The sequence below is a fragment of the Parasteatoda tepidariorum genome, chromosome 7, assembly GCF_043381705.1.
Source record: "Parasteatoda tepidariorum isolate YZ-2023 chromosome 7, CAS_Ptep_4.0, whole genome shotgun sequence".
NCBI classification, from domain to species: Eukaryota; Metazoa; Arthropoda; class Arachnida; order Araneae; family Theridiidae; genus Parasteatoda; species Parasteatoda tepidariorum.
Window position 1 is genome coordinate 60,401,732 of NC_092210.1, and position 20,359 is coordinate 60,422,090.

General features: G+C 28.6%; 2 protein-coding genes across 3 annotated transcripts in view; one reads left to right on the plus strand and one right to left on the minus strand.

The window, feature by feature from the left end:
- LOC107445164 (ATPase family gene 2 protein homolog B) overlaps positions 1 to 1,649 on the plus strand; it is a 31,250-nt gene extending 29,601 nt beyond the window's left edge. Inside the window, exon 9 of the mRNA XM_016059507.4 lies at positions 1,420 to 1,649. Coding sequence (XP_015914993.1) covers positions 1,420 to 1,575 — 156 coding nt within the window. The 3' untranslated portion in view covers positions 1,576 to 1,649. The remainder of the gene's footprint in view (positions 1 to 1,419) is intronic.
- Positions 1,650 to 4,534: 2,885 nt separating this feature from the next.
- The window catches only part of LOC107445161 (uncharacterized), a 51,767-nt gene continuing 35,942 nt past the window's right edge, over positions 4,535 to 20,359 (minus strand). For both annotated transcript variants that reach the window (XM_016059504.4, XM_016059503.3), the window contains exon 3: positions 4,535 to 5,125. In XM_016059504.4, the coding sequence (XP_015914990.1) occupies positions 4,921 to 5,125 (205 nt within the window). In that variant the 3' untranslated portion in view covers positions 4,535 to 4,920. The remainder of the gene's footprint in view (positions 5,126 to 20,359) is intronic.

Here is a 20,359-nt window from a genome sequence, read left to right on the forward strand (position 1 = left end):
AAAAATGAGCAATTCGTTATTGGAATTGGATAAAAAAATATGAATGAAATTTTATGCTATGCTCGCATACGTCTAGTTCCTCGTAAGTTGACAGTTTAAATATTAATCACCCCATTTAAATATTTCTTCGTTGTCACCAAGTTATTTTTTTAAGTATCCAAATATGTAATAAAAAAATGTGTTTATTCAGAGAAAGTACATTTTTGTGTCCGATTTCGTAACTTAATTAATAGTCAGCACTAATTATTTAGCATATTTAAGCTTGCCGCCAGGAACCATTACGATTGACACTTAGTACGTGAAAATTTGATCATTAGAACAAAAGTTATTCAGGGTGATCTTTTTTTTTTGCTGACTGTACATTTGTTTGTAATAAGATTGTTTTAAAATTTAATTATATCATACTTGTCTTTTTTTGTGAGAAGGGCTCATTTATTAGACAAAATCCAATTTAGCTATGTAAATGTTTCATGTATGTAGTTGGTGCAGAATTTACAAATCCCTGCTTAATGAATTATACATTTTTGATAAACAGCCTTTTGTCCCAGAATACCTTGTTTTAATTGTAATTTATAAGTTTGAAATTTTACTAGATAGTTGATTTTCAGAAGGCTGTTAACCATATGTTCTAGCCAATATCCCGAACTTTTTGGACATAAATACTGAACCTCATTACTAAATATATCTTATGGTCATTAATTTCTTGTTAGGTGGTTCTCAAAAGGTTAAGGCAAAACACAGTTCTAAACTTAAAGCTCTGCCATCAATGAGGTTCAATTTTGTCTAGTGATATGGAATTAAAATAAAATATTGCACGGGTTTTTCATAAATACCTTAAAAAATTATTATTTTTCATCTAAAAAACAAATTATCTTTTTTCCTTAAGTCTAAATTTTAATAACCGAAAGATAGTTTCAAATTTGTTCACCAATGAAATAATGTGATTATTTACCTCTAAACTGAGAAATCACTAAACCAAAAAGTTTTTTTTTTTTTAAATTTTTATTTTGTTCCAGAAAATTAGGGGGCAATTAAAAAATTGAACACTTTCAAAGCTTTCCACAATTTTAACTAAAATTGTAATGGTTATAAAATCTTATTTATATCTGCATGCATTTCACAAAATCTTATAATCTTTTTGAGATTTAAATGGGTGATAGAAATATTTATTGTTGGTACTTAGATAAATATTAAAATATTTGTAAATCACCGAGCTATATCATTATATTTTTCCACTTCACACCATTTAATAGTTGCTTGAAAATCACTATTATCATGGCTTTTTTCTTTTAATTCTATATTTTGTCATACAAATAATCCTTTCTTTGACATTTCTCATTTTTTAAAATTATTTTTAGATAATTGTGTAAAAGTTCTGAATTCTGTCTTATTAATGGCATTTTGTTTTCTTATATAAAGGCAGTGACCATAGCTCTTAGACAGAATGAAAGCACTGAATACATAACTGAGGAGCATTTTATGAAAGCCCTAGAAATAGTTAAGCCATCTATCACCCTTGAACAGATTAAAATGTATGAGAAATTAGCAAGTAGATATGGTACATTTATACGTTAATTGTTGTCTAGTTGTGAATTTTCATTTTAATGTTAGGCCCTGAAAATAAATAAATAGTATGATATTTCTTATTATTTTTTATCTATAAATTGTGTTCCCAATAGGTGAAAACAGTTTCGCCTGCAATGCATTTATTTTAATGCTATCAGATGAGATTGGTAAGTAAATCAATAGAGATTCAACAAAAAATTGATTAAATAATTTGTCCATATCACAACAATTTAAAAAAAAATTCTCTAATAATTTAATATATTCTGGGTGAAGTTGTTATACCTGAACTAATAAATTATAAAATGGAGATAATTTTTATGCCAATATTAGAATGATTTGTAATGAAAAATTTGCACAACTATGAAAAAACTTTTATTTCATAATTGCCACAAAAAATTTGTAATATATTAATAGAATTAACCAACCTTAGAAATTTACATGCACAATTAGGTACAACAAATGTGTTCTATATGATAAAGATTATTAACCTTACTTTCCTTATTTTTATGCTTCAAAAAGAAAATTCCACTTCTAGAAGAAAAAAAAAGCTACAATAATAATAAAGCAAATGGGTCACTTTAGTGTAGCTAGAGCTCTTATTGCAACTTTTAAATAATTATACACTCAGCACTATTATTATTGATTTAATATGTTTTTTTGGAGAAAAAAATAGATTGAATTAATTTCAATCAGTTTTTTTTTAAATTTAAATTATATTTTTTAAAGATATATTACATTTAACATAATAATTAATTTATATTCCATTGAAAAATACTCGATTAAAAAAACATTTCAATCATACAAGAAAAGCAATCATTTAAAAATATGTTTAAACTAAAGATATATACTTGTAAAAATAGTCTAGATATTTTATCAATGAAAGAGAAATATAAAAAATTTCTCTATTAACGTTAAGCACAAAAATTTTTGATCATAAGATATTAAAGAGTAGCCTACTCTTCAATATGTTAAGCAAATTTAATTTTTTTTAAAAAAAGGAACTTTTTCAGATTAAGAAACTTCCCAAAAATTTGCGTTTTGGAAAAAAAAAAAAAAAAAAACTGAATTAGGATTTTGAAAATTCGTAGCAAAAAAATCACTTTAGATTAAGATGAAATCAATACTGATTGAAAGTATAAAGAAAATCATTACTGAAATGCGGAATTTGAAATTCACTCTCATATTATAAATAGCAAGATTTTAAAAACTGTGAGGAAATTCATAGCAGTAACTGCCAAAAGAACCATCACAAAGATCACTTGAATTTATGATTGGGGCAAAAGCAGTGCCGGATTAAGCGTATGCGGCTTTAGGCCATTCAAATTTTCAGGGCCCTTAGATTAAAATTTTTTTCTCGTATATTTTTTAATTATTGAAAAGTAAAAGTATTTATACATCTTTCCATTTAAGAAAGCATATTTAAAATTAAAATTAATTAAATTTTACTTTATTTTGTTAAATTAGAACTAAAAAATAAGCATAACATTTTATAATCATAACATATATATTTGAAATTAATTTTTTTTTTAAAAAATCATTGCTTTTCTTAATTTTTTAAAATTTATTTTCAAAAAATCCATTTTAAGGGGGCTCTAAGCCATGGCCTAGTCTAGCCCAATGGGTAATCCGGCACTGGGCAAAAGAGATACCAATTTTTTAATATTTAGGAGAAAATTTCTTCTAACGGTAGCTAAGTTTATGTTTTAATGTACGATTCTTTGTTTCGTGCACCTGATTTAGTTATTTTCTCCACCTCTACATGAAAATAATTCATAACTTCATATGAAATGCCACTTGTTCCTCTCTCTTGTGGCGAAGTTTTTAAAATGCTGGCTAAATTACTAAAAAACTATGTAAGTTATAGTTTTTAATTGACTTCCACTCTTAAAATATTTTTCCAAAAAGCGTTGTAGTTGGCAGCCCTGGGGCTAGCACTTTTTAGAAAAGAGTGATTGAAAATTATTTTTCAAAACCAAGGATTAACAAGACAACAAGAAGATAGAAGAGTAACAAGATTTCAGTAACTGAGACATCACATTTTCACTAAGTGATGGGCTCAAGTTTTATTCAAGTCAAGTTTCTGGGTCATGCAACTGTGGGTGAAGTAAATAGATAATACTCACTCTTATGCATAGTTGTCTTTTTTTTTAATTACAAAAAAAAAAAAAAAAAAAAAAAAAAAAAAAANAAAAAAAACAAAAAAAAAAAAAAAAAAACTAAATTTAGAATGTTTAAATAATTTAGAATAGAGTCCATGGCAGTCAAAATATTGTGGATTTTTTCTGAATTAATACTTGTAATACATAAATATAATATTTGATGTTGTGGTATTTTGTATTAGAACTGGATAAATCTGGGCTATAGCCAGAGGGTGGGATGTAAGGATTCAACATCAAAATGTTTCATTTTATTATAATAAAGAAGAAAAAAATCCTTATAATTTTTATAAATATATATTGTATCTAAAATTTTATTATTTGTTGTTCATCATTAAAAAATATCAGTTTTGAGAGCTTTAAATTTTTAACATCTAAATTTAAACCTAAAACACAATACTCCTATTTGTATTAACTTTTTTTTAATCATCAATTTTCAATAAAGCAAAATTGTTAAAAATAATGATATAATTTATTTACGAACAATAAATATTTTCAGAATTTAGAACAAAATTAATATTTATTCAGAAAAAACTTTTTTCATTTCCTAATAAAATCTGAAAGCAGACAATGTTTGGAAAGTACAAGTCTTTTGACAAGTTGCTTAGCAGTTCAAAAGGAAAATAGAGATGTTAAACTTGTAAAAAGTAAATATGAAATTATTATATATACACATGTATAAATTGTTTATTTTTATATCTCTCCCCCAACCCCAAAAAAAGCATTGCTATGGTGTGTTATTTGCAGATTAGTATAATTATTCTGAGTTTTGAGGTGTCAATGGTTTGAGGCATCAAATGAAAGAAAACAAATTAATCACAACATATTTAATTTACTTTTTTTGTCTTCTGCATTAACAACACTAATACATCTATTTACAATAAATGCAGTTCCAACATAATAGATAACATGAAAAAATAGATTAAAATTTGCACGCATTGGCTTTTCTAAAATATGAGGTGGGATCGCACACGCGCATCTGCCACTGGCTCTGCATAGATGTTCAATAATACTTGCTACAACAGAAGGTACAGAAACTCAAAGCAACACAAATGAGATTCTGGTTCTTTTGGTTTCTAGCTCAGGTGAAGATCAAAACAAAACAATAAATAAATAAATATTGGAAGTTTGATTTGTTTCTTTTTACAGTATAAAAAGTTCATTTTTTTGCCAGTGGTCAGAGGGAATGCAGGAATGCTCAGCATTCTCGAGCATTATTGCACCACCGCTTGGATAAGGGTGATTCAGACGTTGTAAAGTCACAATTCATTTCTTTTTGCTTCTCTCGATCCAACATCATAATTTTCAGTTGCTGAATGTAGTTCTTAAGGTCCGTTAATAAAATTAACTTGCTACCTGGTGGGACAGACACATTATGCTTGGCAAATGCTTCATGTTGTAAGCTGAAAAATAAAAGTAAGAATTTAGTATCTTATGAATAAATAACAGCATAAATATAAACAGTTGATAATTTTAATTATAATGAAATGTTCATCTAGTTAACAGATAAATTTGTAATAGCCAATTCCAAATAGGGTGGAATCATGGTCATTTAAAGCCTGCTAAACTATTTTCTTTCATTACAAAATTGTTGTGAACAGTAGTATGCAGCAACTAAGTCTGAAATATTACTTGGCACATTTTAACTGTTAACCAGTCTTGTACAAGGGGACTAGACTAACTGTATAAATGAATACCCTATCTTTGTACAGTTCACTATCATTTCAATAAAAAATTAAATACATACTGAACTGTATAAAAAAAGGAATGCACAATGGGCCACAAAAATTAGGAAGTATGTGGGGAGCGAGCCAGCAGTCTTAAGTCTGTAATCCAAGTTAAAAATACTAATATGACTCACACATGTATAACTAATTTTTCAGCTTGGCATACATTTGGTGTATATACTTAGATGCAAACAGATAATAGTTTTTTCTTAACTTGCAATCGAATACAGAAATAACAAAATTTGTTACTGTTCCTGATAAGTATTAGATGAACAGAAATGGTATTTTAAAGTCATGCTTTAATATCTACTTTCAGAATAAGAAATCACCCACATTTATTTGTAGAAATTCATAAGACATTTATTTTTACTGCTAACACTGAGCCATTGCATACCTGCCAACTTTTAATCCGTTCGAGGATGATTTTCCCCCAGTGGTAGTAAAATGGAATTTAAATTACAATTTTAGGCCGAAACATACGCAGTATTTTGATAGAGCATATTCAAACTACAAAACCAGTATTGCATATTAATATATTTGCTTAATTTTTTTTAAAAATAGTGGTGGTCAAAAAGATTATAAAATTTAGTTTATAAATGCAAGGAATATATAGAAAACATACATTTTACTACCACTTTAAATATAGAAATAAAATTTTACACCAAATGCGTAAAATTTGGCAAGTATGCCATAGTCATAAAAAGAACATGCAAAATTAAATAGTTTCAATCTGGTACTTTCAGTCAGACAGAAATAAGTAACTTAATGCACAAAGCACAGCTTATTTTTATATATATATATGTATATATATATTACTCTTTTGGTACTCCCATAGGTTGTGCAAACTGATAAACCTAAATCTTATATATTTTATAGTTTAATCTTTTATAAGTTTCCCTGAAGAAATCCCATACGATAACTAACAGATTGAGTTGGCCTTTTATAATTGTTAAATTATCCCATATAGCATATTTATTGGAAAGACTTTAAGTTCCACAAGTAAATATTAGTTATAATTGAAGAAAACATGAGGTGGTTGCGAACTCATTTTTGAGATAATTGGTAAGCTTTTCTTGTCATAACCTAAACAAACAAGTCATATAGTAATTGATAAAGTTTCATTAAAAACAGAAACATGTCTAATTAATTTGTGTTCCTAATGGAAACTTATCAAGTGAGATTTGAATTAACAAGGTAGTAAAATTAATGGAAGAAGTGCTTTAGGCACAAATTACATCTATGATCTCGCACAAGACTCATTTTGAATCACCTGAACACAACCGTCCAATAATTTTAATGTTTGTCGATAAAGAAAAACATTCTATTGATATGAATACTGCAATTAAAATTTTTTATCAATAGTAATCTATTTTCAATAAAGTTTTTTTATACCTCAAAATAATTTATCAATAGCAACAATGGTAAGTACTAATTTAATATATATATATTTTTCCTTTAATAAAAATTGTGTGCGACTAATACAGCAAATTTTCTCCTAACTAAAGAAAATACATTTTTTTTCTTCAGTTAGGAAAAAATTTGCTTTATTAGTAACACAATTTTTATTAAAGAAAAATGCTGCACTACTTTAAACCTAAGGAACAGAAATAGGTGACAATAGTCCTTTTTTTTTAATCGCATAGTTGAGCGCAACAAAAACATAAAAAAGAATGGTGTAAAATGCCCAAATAAATTAGAAAAACAGAGTTGAGTCCCAGTATGTTAAAAGTATGCACACTTATGGATATATATTTTAAAATATTTTTGCGTGTTTTATTTGGATTGTACGCGATTTTTGTTATCCCCGGAGTTCTTGTCATCCAATTCAATGAATAATTGGGGCTCAACTTTACAAAATAGTGAAAGTACTTTTAACAAGAATACCTGAAAAAAAAAATTAGGAGGAAAACAATAATAATTTATTAAATGATGATCATCACAAGTTCTTTAGTAATGTTATCTCAATGGGAGGAAAATATGAAGTTGCATCGCACAAAAATTATTTCATTAATACTTTTTTTTATAACTTTAAAACATTTATATAATTGCATATCTTGTGTTGTGCTTTAATTTTCCATCTCCCTCCCCACGTGTGCACTTTATTAAAGTTTAAGCCTTATTAACAGATATTTAATTTGTCTGCATAATTTAAACACAATACAAAAAAGCTGCATGTCAAAAATAAATTATTCAATTTTTTCATGCTAAAATTTTGTATTAGCCTCAAACAATAAATAGGTAGGTATCTCGTGCGTTCCGTAAAATAATAATTACAAAAACTAAAATGATTTTAATGTAATTACATATAATTTTGAATGTTTCATTAACAAAAATATATCAGGATCAACTTTATAAATTTAGTAGCACTTTTGCAAAGTTAATTTATTGTGAAGGAAATGGAAAAATAAGTTATCAATTGTGTCTCTCTCAGATTTTTTTTACTTAAATGTGTATGCCAAGAATTATATACATTTGTGTACTCAAGATGAGAATTAAAGGTATGATTTTCTTTTCACTTTAGTAGATGTTTTGTTTTCTAATATTATTTGCTTAATTTAGCATTTTCATTTATTTCTTGATATACATCGGTCCCCTCATAAACATATAAACAATGCTTTACTATAATTCATACTTCTTAAACTCATTTTTATAAATGCTAAATAATATGAAGGTTACATTAAATTTTTCATAGTTTAATCAAGCGTACACTCAAAAACATTCAAGCACAATAAATTAAGTTTAGAAAAAATTAAATAGCTGTAACAATTTAACTAATATTTTTGCTCACAATGTATAAATATAAATTTTTGCATGAGTAATATTTCTTCTTTCAGTTAATATGACCTGGTTAATACAGGGCTGATTGTGCTCCGGAAAAAAATCCGGATTTCCGGAATTTTTGCTAACAGTGATCCGGAAGTTTCCGAAAATCAAATTTTCAAAAGGTGGAACTTAAAACATTTATTTGTTTGTAAGGGCGAGACGGAAAGATACTTTATAAGCTTATATTCATGATTAATATTAATTTTTTATCAGTAAATAGTTGTTATAATCATAAACTCAAGAAAGAAAGACATATTTGTAAATTTTAATTACTTTTCCAGATCATCATAGGTATGTGTAAATGGTATATGTATGTGTAAAATTTTAAATATATTTTAAGTAAACTAAGAAATATTGAGGAAAAGGAAAAAAACCTTGTTTAAATTTTTTTCCTGATTTTTCAATTTAAAGTTTTTTCTTTTTTTTTTTAAACTCAAGAAATTTTCCGGAATTTTGATTTGGGCTCACAATCACCCCTGTTAATATAACAATTTAAGTCAGAATTGTAAATCTTTAAATATCTTGTACCTCTGAAAACTAGTTAAGCATTTTAACATTGTCAACCACATATGGTTCAAATTATTAAATATAGCCCCACCCCAAATTCAAACAACATGAAGTAAGTATCAGAATTTCTAAATAAAATGCCTATCTTTCTAAGTTTCATCGAATTTTCCAAGATATTCTAGTTATTTATTGTCAGCAAGCTTGTATATTTTAAATTAAATATACAAAAGTACATTTCAAAATAAGGAGAATTTTCATATTTCGTCAGTAACTCCAGAACTAGTATGAAGATTAGTTGAAATAATAATAATAAAAAAAAACAATTTAAATGCATGCGCATCAGTCAGTGGTTTCGGATTCGATCAGGTCTCACACTGATTTTCTGCAGGAAGTAAGATAGTTTAAGCATTCCTGTAGTAAATGGTCCCACTTGTTCTGTCTGTAATTCAGTTTTGAGGTTCTGGATATTTGCCAAAAGGACCTTTCAAGTTTCCAATTAAATTCCAATTGTACTTCCCGTAGTGTTCAAACATTATCTACAAAGTTGAAGTTTGGAGATCTGACTGTGGAATCCATATGAAGAAAATCATCACATTTAACCAAGATGAGCTCACAAAGTTACTGCAAATTGTTGTCTACCAGCTGCAATCCAACATGAGCCCAACACATTGCCAATCTATTTTTTAATGAATCATGATTTGAAAACAGTGTAACAATGGGCACAATTACTTCAGAAATACCTAAACAGTCTTTGTACCTGCATTAAACCACAGTGAATAACTTCTGTACTAATGATAGAATTTTCACCGAGTGCCGATCTTAATGGTTTAAAGAAGGGCTACTAAATTATTACGTCATTTTTTCTGACGAATATCGATTTTTAATCAGTGTAGGAGCAATCGGAAGTTTAGGCGCCTTAATGTTTCCATATTTCACTTCCATATTAAGGGAACTTTTTAAGCAAAAATCGAAAGATTTTCACACCCAATTGGGTATACTATAGCCTACGTCACAGGTTGTGTTATTTCTACTAAATTTAACCCATGAACGGCATTTTCTGCGAGCCTAACTTCAAGCCACAAATAAACAAACGAAGTGTTTGATCGTTTAAATAGCTGCTCGTCAGATTTTATTGCATTATAAAGAAAAGTAATTGGTATTCGATTTTTGATTAATAATTGATTTATGTGGATAGTGGCATTTATGTGGATAGTGGCACAGAATTTAGCATTGCGTCATGGTAAATGTTATTCCTACTAAGTGGAAGTAATTGTGTTTTTTTTATATTATACCCAATTATAAAATTCAAATATCCTAAGATAATTATATAATATATATTTTATAGAGTTGCAATTTTAAATAAAATAAAAAATTTGAATTAAGTCTATCAATATAGTTTTTGAGTTATAAAATTTCAAAAAGCTTTGTTTTGATACATGCAATTCTCAAATATTATTCGACCGATTCTGTGCAAATTTTGCATCATGTCACTCTAAATTAAACAGTTTAAAATTAAGTCAAAATTTGTATGCTTTTTAATTCAATAAATTTTGGATCCTTTAATCTATTGAGACCATATTTCCTGGTATAATATTTTAAAATTGAATGGTAGTATAAAATACTTAAAAATTGAACTATTTCCCATAAGCTACGGACCTTAATTAACAGTGTTTCTTTCTTTCTAGAAGCGGTCATGTTTAAATAGTCTTTCCCATCGAAGTGGGAGAATTTGAACGTTTACTAATTAGAATGAATGGAGCATTTTTCCAACTTGGTAAAAACAAAAATAGGAACACAAAACATGATAAGCCAAGCAGTGTCACAAGGAGAAAAACTCTGAAAATTTTATTAGCAAAAAATTTATAACAATTCATAAACCATACATGCTTTATATTCAACTAATTCAAGAAAAAACTCGCAATATGAATAGCAATATTAGATTTCAGAAACTCAAAAATACCGATATTGAATTTTTAAATCGCGTAAATGCGAATCATGAAGCATAATTTTCAGATCGGATGAATACAAAGCGCAATGCGTAGTTTTTAAATCACATATTAACACGAAAATCGATGTTACAACCGCGTGAATACGAAACGCGATAATGGATTTTAAAATTGCCTGAATAGGAATAATCGAAACGCGTAACTTTAAAATCAGGTAAATACTAAAATTGATGATTAAATTGGCAAAAGAATCATACGGTACTTTATTACGTCGCATGGTTAAGAAACGCGATATCAGTAGATTCAGTTCCAAATTTTCAAAATGGCGAAAATCTGCTAAACCAAAATAATTAAATTGGCAAAAGAATCATATGGTACTTTATTACGTCGCAATGTGTTGACGGTCTGGGAAACACCCCTGAGGATGATCCGAAGACATGCCATCACAATTTAGATCCTTTGTAGAGTAGCACCCCCGCTTTGGTAGCCCGACGACCTGCATGCGAAGTCTAGCACTTTACGGTAGAACAAGTTCACATTTACGATTTAATCGAAACAGTTGGCAGTTATGTACAAGGTTTAGAGTAGCAAAAAAGAAAAAATAGACAAGTAGGGCAACTAATTTATCCGTATCAGCAAAAGTTACTTCATAGGTTTTGTTAATTTTCTTTTGCTATAACAAAATTATTCCATTTGTTCGTTGTTTTTTAATAATTAAGTTCAAATATTCACATCTAATATTTTTATATTTGTTTACAAAGACTTTACAACAATTTCATTAAATTGAAATTGTAAACAACTCAATTACAGTTATCTATTATTAATAACAATTTCCTCCAGTATAATGAGGGCAATGTATCCTACACCATGAGAACAAATAGAGCCAAAAATCTTTCTAGATTTTATTACAACTGTTATCTAAAATTATTTTGTCGAATTATAAGCAAATTCTTCTGCTCTAAAACCCTATTTCAAATCATTTTTACACTTATCTACCAAATTTTTTTTATATTGTTAGTAAACTGAAGTGTTCCTGGTTGCTTAAAAAATATATTGAATAAATATCTCACTTGAATAGATAGCTATGTCAGATGCATAAATATGAATAAGTTAGAACTTGCTATTTTTCTATTTAAAACGTAAAAACTTCTTATGTTATTAGATATCTTGGTTAGGATGCGATTTCATTCGATGAATTGTAAAAAACTACGTCGGAAACATATCACTTACAAGCAAGTTTTTTTCTCAGCCCGCTTTCCCATAGTAAATTCAAGATAACTAAAGCTCACCTTCGAGATGGGTTCATAAACTCATATTGGGCCTTGATCACATTTTTTAAAACAATGTACAACTTTCCCATAACTATTTCTGCATTCAATTATTCAAGTTAAATTAAAACAGTAACCATAGATATGTGAATTGATTTTGTTTCTGCTATACTCAGAGCTTCTTCTCCAACAAATATCAACTTGTTTAATTTAGGGGAAGGCACTTTTGTGCAAAATTTAAGTTTCTTGAAACTTTAAGAATATTGCAAATGGTATTACCAAACACACGTTAAAAAATATTTTTGCATGTTACTGGAATAATTTAGAAGGGGAAACATTCCTCTCCTTGCTAAAACAATTCACTTATTATAATCAGAGTTGCAAAAAAAGAAAGAAGAAGCCTGTCTTTATTGGCTTTTCAATATTTTACAGCTCACAATTAACATTTACATATTTAAAACAATTTTATTAATGACTTTTTAGTAAAACAATACAAGTAAAATATGATATTAAATTTACTTTCTTTTAAAGGCATTTATTCCATATATAGATAAAATGATATTAATTTTAGTAATGTAATTGCAGCTCCATATCTGCCTCAAAATCAGCCATTTTAGTCTAAAATCATTCAAAACCATTTTTTCATCATGTTCTTATTCATCCTAAATCTTCTATAAATTAGATATTTTCTATAAAACTTAACATGATTTGTTCGAAACAACTATCATGATTTTGTTAAAATTATAATAGTTAAAATTATAATTGCTATAATTATTAGTAATTATAGTTAATTTTGTATTACTCAGACATTTATGCTGCGTTAAAAAAAAAGTTTATTTCTAATTGTAGTTCAAAGTATTCTAAAATGTTTATTCTTAACGCTTCCAAAGTCAAAGCTGTTGCTTCTTATTTTTTCGAAAAGGCAAAGTTGCTGCTCCAAATTGTTTCGAACAAAAATTATATCAATTCAATAATTAAGAATTTTATATTATTACAGTTTCTGAAAAATATTAGTTCCAATAAAATCTGGCAACCCTGATGAGAACGTATCACCTCTTTAGTGAACCAGAATAAATTTAATGGTTAAAATTATTTTCCTATCTGGAAGACAGCTTGCAACTCTCGCAAGAAAAGTAGTGGCTTAATATTTTTGTTATTAGAAGGTGTGTGGGGGATGAAGGTGGAATATGTAAAAAACAAGTTAAAGAATAGTGGGGGAAAAAGAAAACTATGATTTGTATTGATTAAGGGGAGAAATTCCCAAAATATCAATTCTTGCTACAACTGTTTATGTTACTAATACTTTTATTACTTATGTTACTTATACTTTTCACCTTTCAACCCCACATAAGAAGTTAAACGGTAAAAATAATAATTTTTCTCACATTCATATCTAATCTATGTTCATAAAAGTATCGAAAAATGATTTTAAAAAAATAAGTGGTGGGGGAGTGCATATTCAGCGGGAAAGGTCAGCTGAATGGTGTCAGGACTTTTTTTTCACGCAATGCAGTTTAGTTTTAGTTCGAAAATTAATAGCTGTTAAAGTTAATAGTAAAAAGTACCACGCGGGTCTCTCTACATCCACAAGAGTTTTCAACTCTAATGTTGAAATTAAGATTTGTCGGTCACTTTTATTCAAAATTCCCTCCCCCCCTTTTTTTTTCAAAAATTATTGCCTTTTTCCGCGAATTTCTTTTCGCATTTTGCTTTAAACGATGACCATATATTCTTTTATTGCAAACGGATGTAAAAATTTATATATCCCACTCCTCTCTGAAGGTGGCTATCAGCTCTTACACAGTTCGGGGAGGGTGTGTTCTTTGTGAAACATGCCTGCTAAAGGCATCCCAGTAAAGCTCTGAAGGATTCTGGTTCGGGGAGTACGTAGGCCATTACACGCGGACAATATCTTCACTTTCTAGTGTGTCCGATACCTCAGCGATATTGTATGGCTGCGCATTGTCGTTTATAAACAGAAATTCTGGACCTACCATACCGTTGGGATGTAGCGCTACCTTTGATCAAATATGTTCTGCCATTGTGTATGCCTGCCCAAACCAGTAACGCCTAGACCGCACCGATCACGTTCATACACTAACTGGTGGCCAGAATAACTTTTCACAGTGAAACGGGGAATGTAAAACATCACCCTGGACCACTGTTGGTGACACCAATCAATGCGTTCCTACGCTAGCGTAATCTTTCTTGACGATAACGTGTAGTTGAAACGAGATGCACCGAACAAACTTACACGCATGTGCATACAAACAAACTTGATTTAATAGCCGTGAGTTATCTGTCAGAAACCTGTGTACCAGCAGTGGTTGCAAGGTCTGCAACCATCTCACCAGGAGAGTGACATTTCTGTTCCTTAAAAACCACTAAGGATATCGATCCCCTTAAAGTGTGGTGCTCCTACCACAGCCTCGCTTTCAAATAGCATTTCCAGCTTTAGCGGCCTCTTTTAGTTGCGAGTCGAAACTTTTTGACACTACCATTACTGAGACCACAGTGGTGACACTTTAACCTGCTTTCAGTCGTTCATAAGTTCAACAACCAACGGAGCTAAATCGGTTAAATACCTAACAGCATGAATTTTCGAATGAATGAAGAGCTTGTATACCCTCTGTGCTTGATTTTTATGGTTACTGGTGGGCTGTTGGAAACGCTACTTTGCATTAATTAGTTGCTCCTTAGTAATTGTCAAGCAGTGCAGTGTAAGTAGATATTAAAAATAAGTAATAATTTTTTTAATAAATAGAGCTATAAGCTAGAAAATATCACTAAAAAAATTAAAGAAGTTAAGTATGAAGATTAAGCACATTTGTGAAAAAGACAAATAGTGGATAACTTTCAAGTACGTACCGTAACATTTTTAATTAAAGTAGTAATTTGTGCTATTATAAATGAAAAAGAAATTAGTTAAGTTAGCAAAGAAGTACACAGTAGAACAAGTAGTTCAGGGACAATGAAGGGCAAGAATGATGTTAAGGTCTTGAAGGGGTAAAAAAACATAATTTTTTATCTCATTGATTTAATTTTTGAATTTGAAAGATAAAAACCTCAAAATTTTTAGGTCTGAGAGTCCATTTTCATTATATTCGATATCCCTATAAGCGAATGCTAAATAAGCATGAAGAAACACCCAGAAAAGTTCAGATTAGAAAGTCACTACAAGTTTATCATTGTTAATCCCACAAGGCGATGATAATTTGGAAAAATATTAATTATTACGTAAACAAGAATATTAACTTAAATTTTTTACGAATCATACTATTTCTACCATTTGATCATGTAAAATTTTAAAACAATATCATTTTGAATAATTATTGCCCAAATTCCAAAGCAATCGTTAATTTGGCAACTTTAATTTTGCTATATTTATATTTCTGGATTGTCATGCTATTTATTGTGTACATAGATAGCATAGCTAGTAGGTAATTCGTACCGCCCACGTTTTATTTTAGCTAACGTATATTTTTTGAGCGAATTGTTAATATTGGATTAATTGCAAGGTAGCTTCTTTTCATAACTTATATTCGTTTATATTTGACATAATATCTATTTTTCAGCAGTTGAATTAATATTCTTGATATGACTAATATGAACATTGTAATTCAAACTTGGCAATAACAAGTGCTAGCTCTAGCTCAAACAATAAACAACTACAGTAAAAAAATGAGCACACGCTAGCCAAATGGAAAGAAAGTAGACAGGATATAATAATTCTGAAGTTTCTTTAAAGGAAAGAATACAGAGCCCTCTACTGTAGAATTTACCATCCATATGAATAAACTCACATAAATTCCCTGAATAATTTTTTTTCCATTAAAAGAGAAAGAAAGACATGCAAATAATATGCTTCTTGAAGTTCCTACATCTTATAGAATATATTTTAAGAAATGAGAAGTTAAAAAAGTACAAGGTGTGGTAAATAAAATAGAAAGCATTGTGGACAAAATAGCCATATGTCCTTACACAAAATGTTGTATCACCAATATTTAAGTAACAAAAATTGGCCAAATATTTATAAGTTTCTATTTTATTGCAACAAAGAAAAATGAAGATAAAGTAAACGAGATTATAAAAACTGGGCCCCAATACCCGCACCCCTGGTGGCAGTTAAGAGGACGCTATCCTGTGGGAGAAACTTTTCATCAAAAACTCCGTTTCATCTACATAACTTATTTAAAGCCTAGAAAAATTGAATCCAGGCAAACCTAGAATAAGCCAGGAGTTTTAATTGCTAGAAGAAATAAAAATTCAAAATACAATAGAATTTACAAAAGGAGTAATCCTATGTTATCCTTTCATAATTTGTTTTATTTCGAAAATTTCTTTTCTATTTTCAATATTTATCTTTTGTTTGCAATCGCAGTTCAACAGCAGACCCAATTTTGAGTTCATGACTACCTAACCCAATCCAGAAAGCAAGATAACTCGTGGATCAAGTATTGGGAGAAATATGCCTTCGTAGAGGACTTTTTGATGGAACTAACCCGTATTTGCGTTACATAGAGTGGAAAACCGCGAAAATCTCACACGGTTAGCCCGACGGCAAGGGTACTGTAACCCATGATCTGCCGTCTACCATGAGGAAATTTTAGGTCAGCATTGTTGTCGGTGCTAGCCGAGTGCAGAATTCGTATCAACCAGCCATTTCAGGGATTCAAACCCAGGCACCTGATTGGGAGGCGAGCAATATATTCCTTAAACCACCACAGCATCTTTTTCACTATTTAAAACTTCATTGTTTACTTTAGGTTTCCTAAACTCGCTTTTTCCATACTTAAATTTTAAATTACTTATGGAGTTAAGTTTCTTCCGAGGTATAGCGTCTTCTTCCATTTGCCCTTGGAAATTGATAGGTATTTTCTTGAGTTGCCACTTGGTTGTAAGACGCTGCTTTGCATCCCAAATGTGGTCAATGGGAGATTTCAAATTTACATACAAGACAGATATGAATTTCAAACTACAATATTAAATAAAAGTTGCATTTAGAAGTATATCATAAAATTTGTATTAACAAGAGATTTTTTTTCTGGATCGCTTACATTCAATACAGAGCCCGCGCTAAGCATCAGCCACCTTAAAAACAATAAAATTTTAAATTTGGGGGAAAAAATTGTGTTTTCGTGAATGATTTTTTTTTCGACCGAAAAAAAATATGTATAATATCTTTTTCACAGGGAAAAAAAAAAAAAAAAAAGATAAATAAATTTAAAAAATCAACTTAATCTTTAAAAAAAAAAAATAAAAAATAAAGTCAAAGAGAATTTTCTTGAATAAATGTTGTAATTTTTATTCGATTATAGTTATCTCTGTTAGACGTCTCATAACCAATTAGAATTATATTGGAAAGTTCAGATAATGTAAACAACCAGAGAGATTATGAGAGCATAAGACTAACTACTGAAAAATACAGATTTCAAACGTTCATACACGACATCACGTTCAAACGCGACATCACGTGATGAAATTTTTTTCTACAGTTTCTGCCAATACAACAAATTATGTGATAGCAAGATGCATATTATCCTCCAAATATTTTTGTAGGAAACATGTTTTTTCATGACAATAGCCTAAGCTACAACACAATAATGTGACAATAGCTACTCTAGTCTAAGAAATTATCAAAAACTAACCCCAACCGATTCCTACTTCTTTCCCTCAAAGCCGATGAAACAAAAAATAAATTTTTTTAATCCTCTCAAATTTGATTTTATTAAATAATTCAACTTACAGTAAATTTATATTTTTATTTGAAATTTTCTGCGTGAAAAAAAATCATTAATAAAAAATAGTTAAGATTTGCCTTTGGCTAATAATTTTAAATCTTTAGTGTGGGCCCGGTAAATTCAATTGACAAAATTTTCTTTGAAAAAATTCATTTTGTTTACTTTGTAAATCTTATTTAAATTTGTTTATTTAAATTTAAATTTGTGTCTCTGGATCATTTGTAATTTTAAAAAGAAATTTATTATCAGACTAACTTTTTTTTTTTATTATTCAGAATGAATTAGAATGTCTTTTTTAATTATTAGTTTAAAATTCTATTTAAAATTAGTTGGTATTTTGTTTACAGAGTGTTTTCTGAAATTATCCTATTTTCTTGTAAATAAGAACTTTAGTTCAAAAATTCAATAATAGTTAAATAAAACTTCAATCATTTTATAAGAAAACTCCATTTTCATCTTTACTTTCATGAGTTATTTTTCAAACTACAAGCAAAACACAACTTAAAATTCAAAATAGAAGTTAGAGGCATTAACTTTTGTCTTGATTAAACAAGCGGTAAAAAAGTTAAAGGACTTGAGTAAAGAACATATTACTAGATATGTTACAAATTTCTTTGCTTTTTAATTGAACACAATTAGTGAAAATATTAAAAATCCTGGAATGGATTTTCAATAGTTTGAAGGAAATTATTTTAAAAACTACTGTAGCAGTAGTAAAAAAAAAAAAAAAAAAGTAATAGATTATTATGGTCAGTTAAAATCGGTGTAACCAAATAAAAAACACAAAATTTTTGTTTTTAAAAGGTACTTTTTACTTTCAACTTATTTAGAAATGATATGAAATAACTTGGAAATTGATAATTTCTAAAATTAAAATGTTTGAAAAATTGTTTTAATATTTCTGTTTGAAAAAGATTTTCTTCCACTTGAATTGAAAGAAGCCTACTTTTACCAACCACTACTGCTTATAATCAAATGCAGGCTTTGTAATAGGTTAATAAAAAATATGGAAATGGTTTTGTATAAGATACATATACCAGACTATTTTTTTTAAATTTACATTAGAATAGCTTTACATTAGAATAGCATATTAAAAGCAAATTTTATCCAAAAGAAAAAATATTTTAATTTCAGAATTAGAAGAGAAACAGAAAGTCTAACAATTTGCAATATATCTGATACTAACAACTCATAATAACTTCAAACACTAGAGTTGCGCTACAAAAAATAACTAGCATCAATTAGTTAATATTTCCTCAATACAATAAATAATTTAAATTAGTAAATTATTTCAAGATTTCTTTTATCAAATAATTTAATTGTTGATTGGAATCTATCAATTTTAAAATCAGATGAAAGAGACAAATCAATAATTGTAAACCCCTGCTCATCACTATAAAAATTTGATAACATAAAATTTTCATTTTCATTTCATAAAGACACTGAATTCCCAAAAATGTTTAAAAAATGAATCCTTTAGGCAAGCATCAACTGTACCTGAACTATGTATACAATTTACTAGCCCGTCCCTGTAAAAATTGGAAACTATTGAATTTTGCTATTTCTAATATCAATTTTTACTGAAATAAAAATATTTTGGAACGAAAATCTAACTTTTTCGATTCTGCAAATTTATTTTTTTTAGAAATCCGCATTTGTATTCTCAGAAAATAGAATGTTCTGGAATCTGGACAAACAAAAAATCTGGAATATCTGGACAAAAGACTCAAACACAGGACAAATATATTTTATCAGAATTACAAACACCTCTAAATGCATTCTTTGTTGGCGCGACTGCCCACTATGGACGCTAGCTTTCTGAAGAAGAAAATACATCATCATACGACAAAAAACTGCTTTAAAGTTTTCATCTGGTTATTTGGAATGATTCCAAAAAATTGTAACCATCGAGCAATTCGAAATACTTAAATAATGCATATTACTAACAGGGTTACAAAAAACCCAGGTGGGTTTTTCATGTTTTATTGTTTTTTTTTTCAAAAGAGAGGGCAGGGATAAGAACCTTATTTTGAAAAAGCTTATTTTAATATTAATAATTAAGTTTAATTTTATGAATTGACTTAACATGTAGGTAAATAATAATTAATACAAATAAATTGGTACAAAAGTCAGAAAAAAGTTTCTTCTGACATCACATTACAAAATGTTACATGTACTCACATAGGTACAATACACATTTGAAACTTATTTTAACACAGGATTACTTTTTATTTATATTTTAATCTCAAAAAATATTTGAGGAAATATTTTTTTTTTTNATTTTTTTTGTGTGCATAGAAAGCGAATCAAAGGCACTGACTAATCAATGGCCATACAGTCAAATCTAGCCAGCAAGGTAGTCTCCAAAAACAATTTTTTCACCTAGGTTCATTTTTTAGGCTAGACTACTACATATATATTTCAATACAATAGCGCAAAAGTATAACAGAGGATAAAAAAGAAATATATTTTAGAAAAAACCCACTTTAGGGTGGGTTTTACCCAGTAAAACCCACCTGGATTTTACTGGGTAGGTGGGTTCTTTGTAACCCTGATTAGTAATTGGTCTAGTTGGGAGAAAATATTTGAGGGGAAACTTATAGTGGTTAGTCAATCAGAATAAGT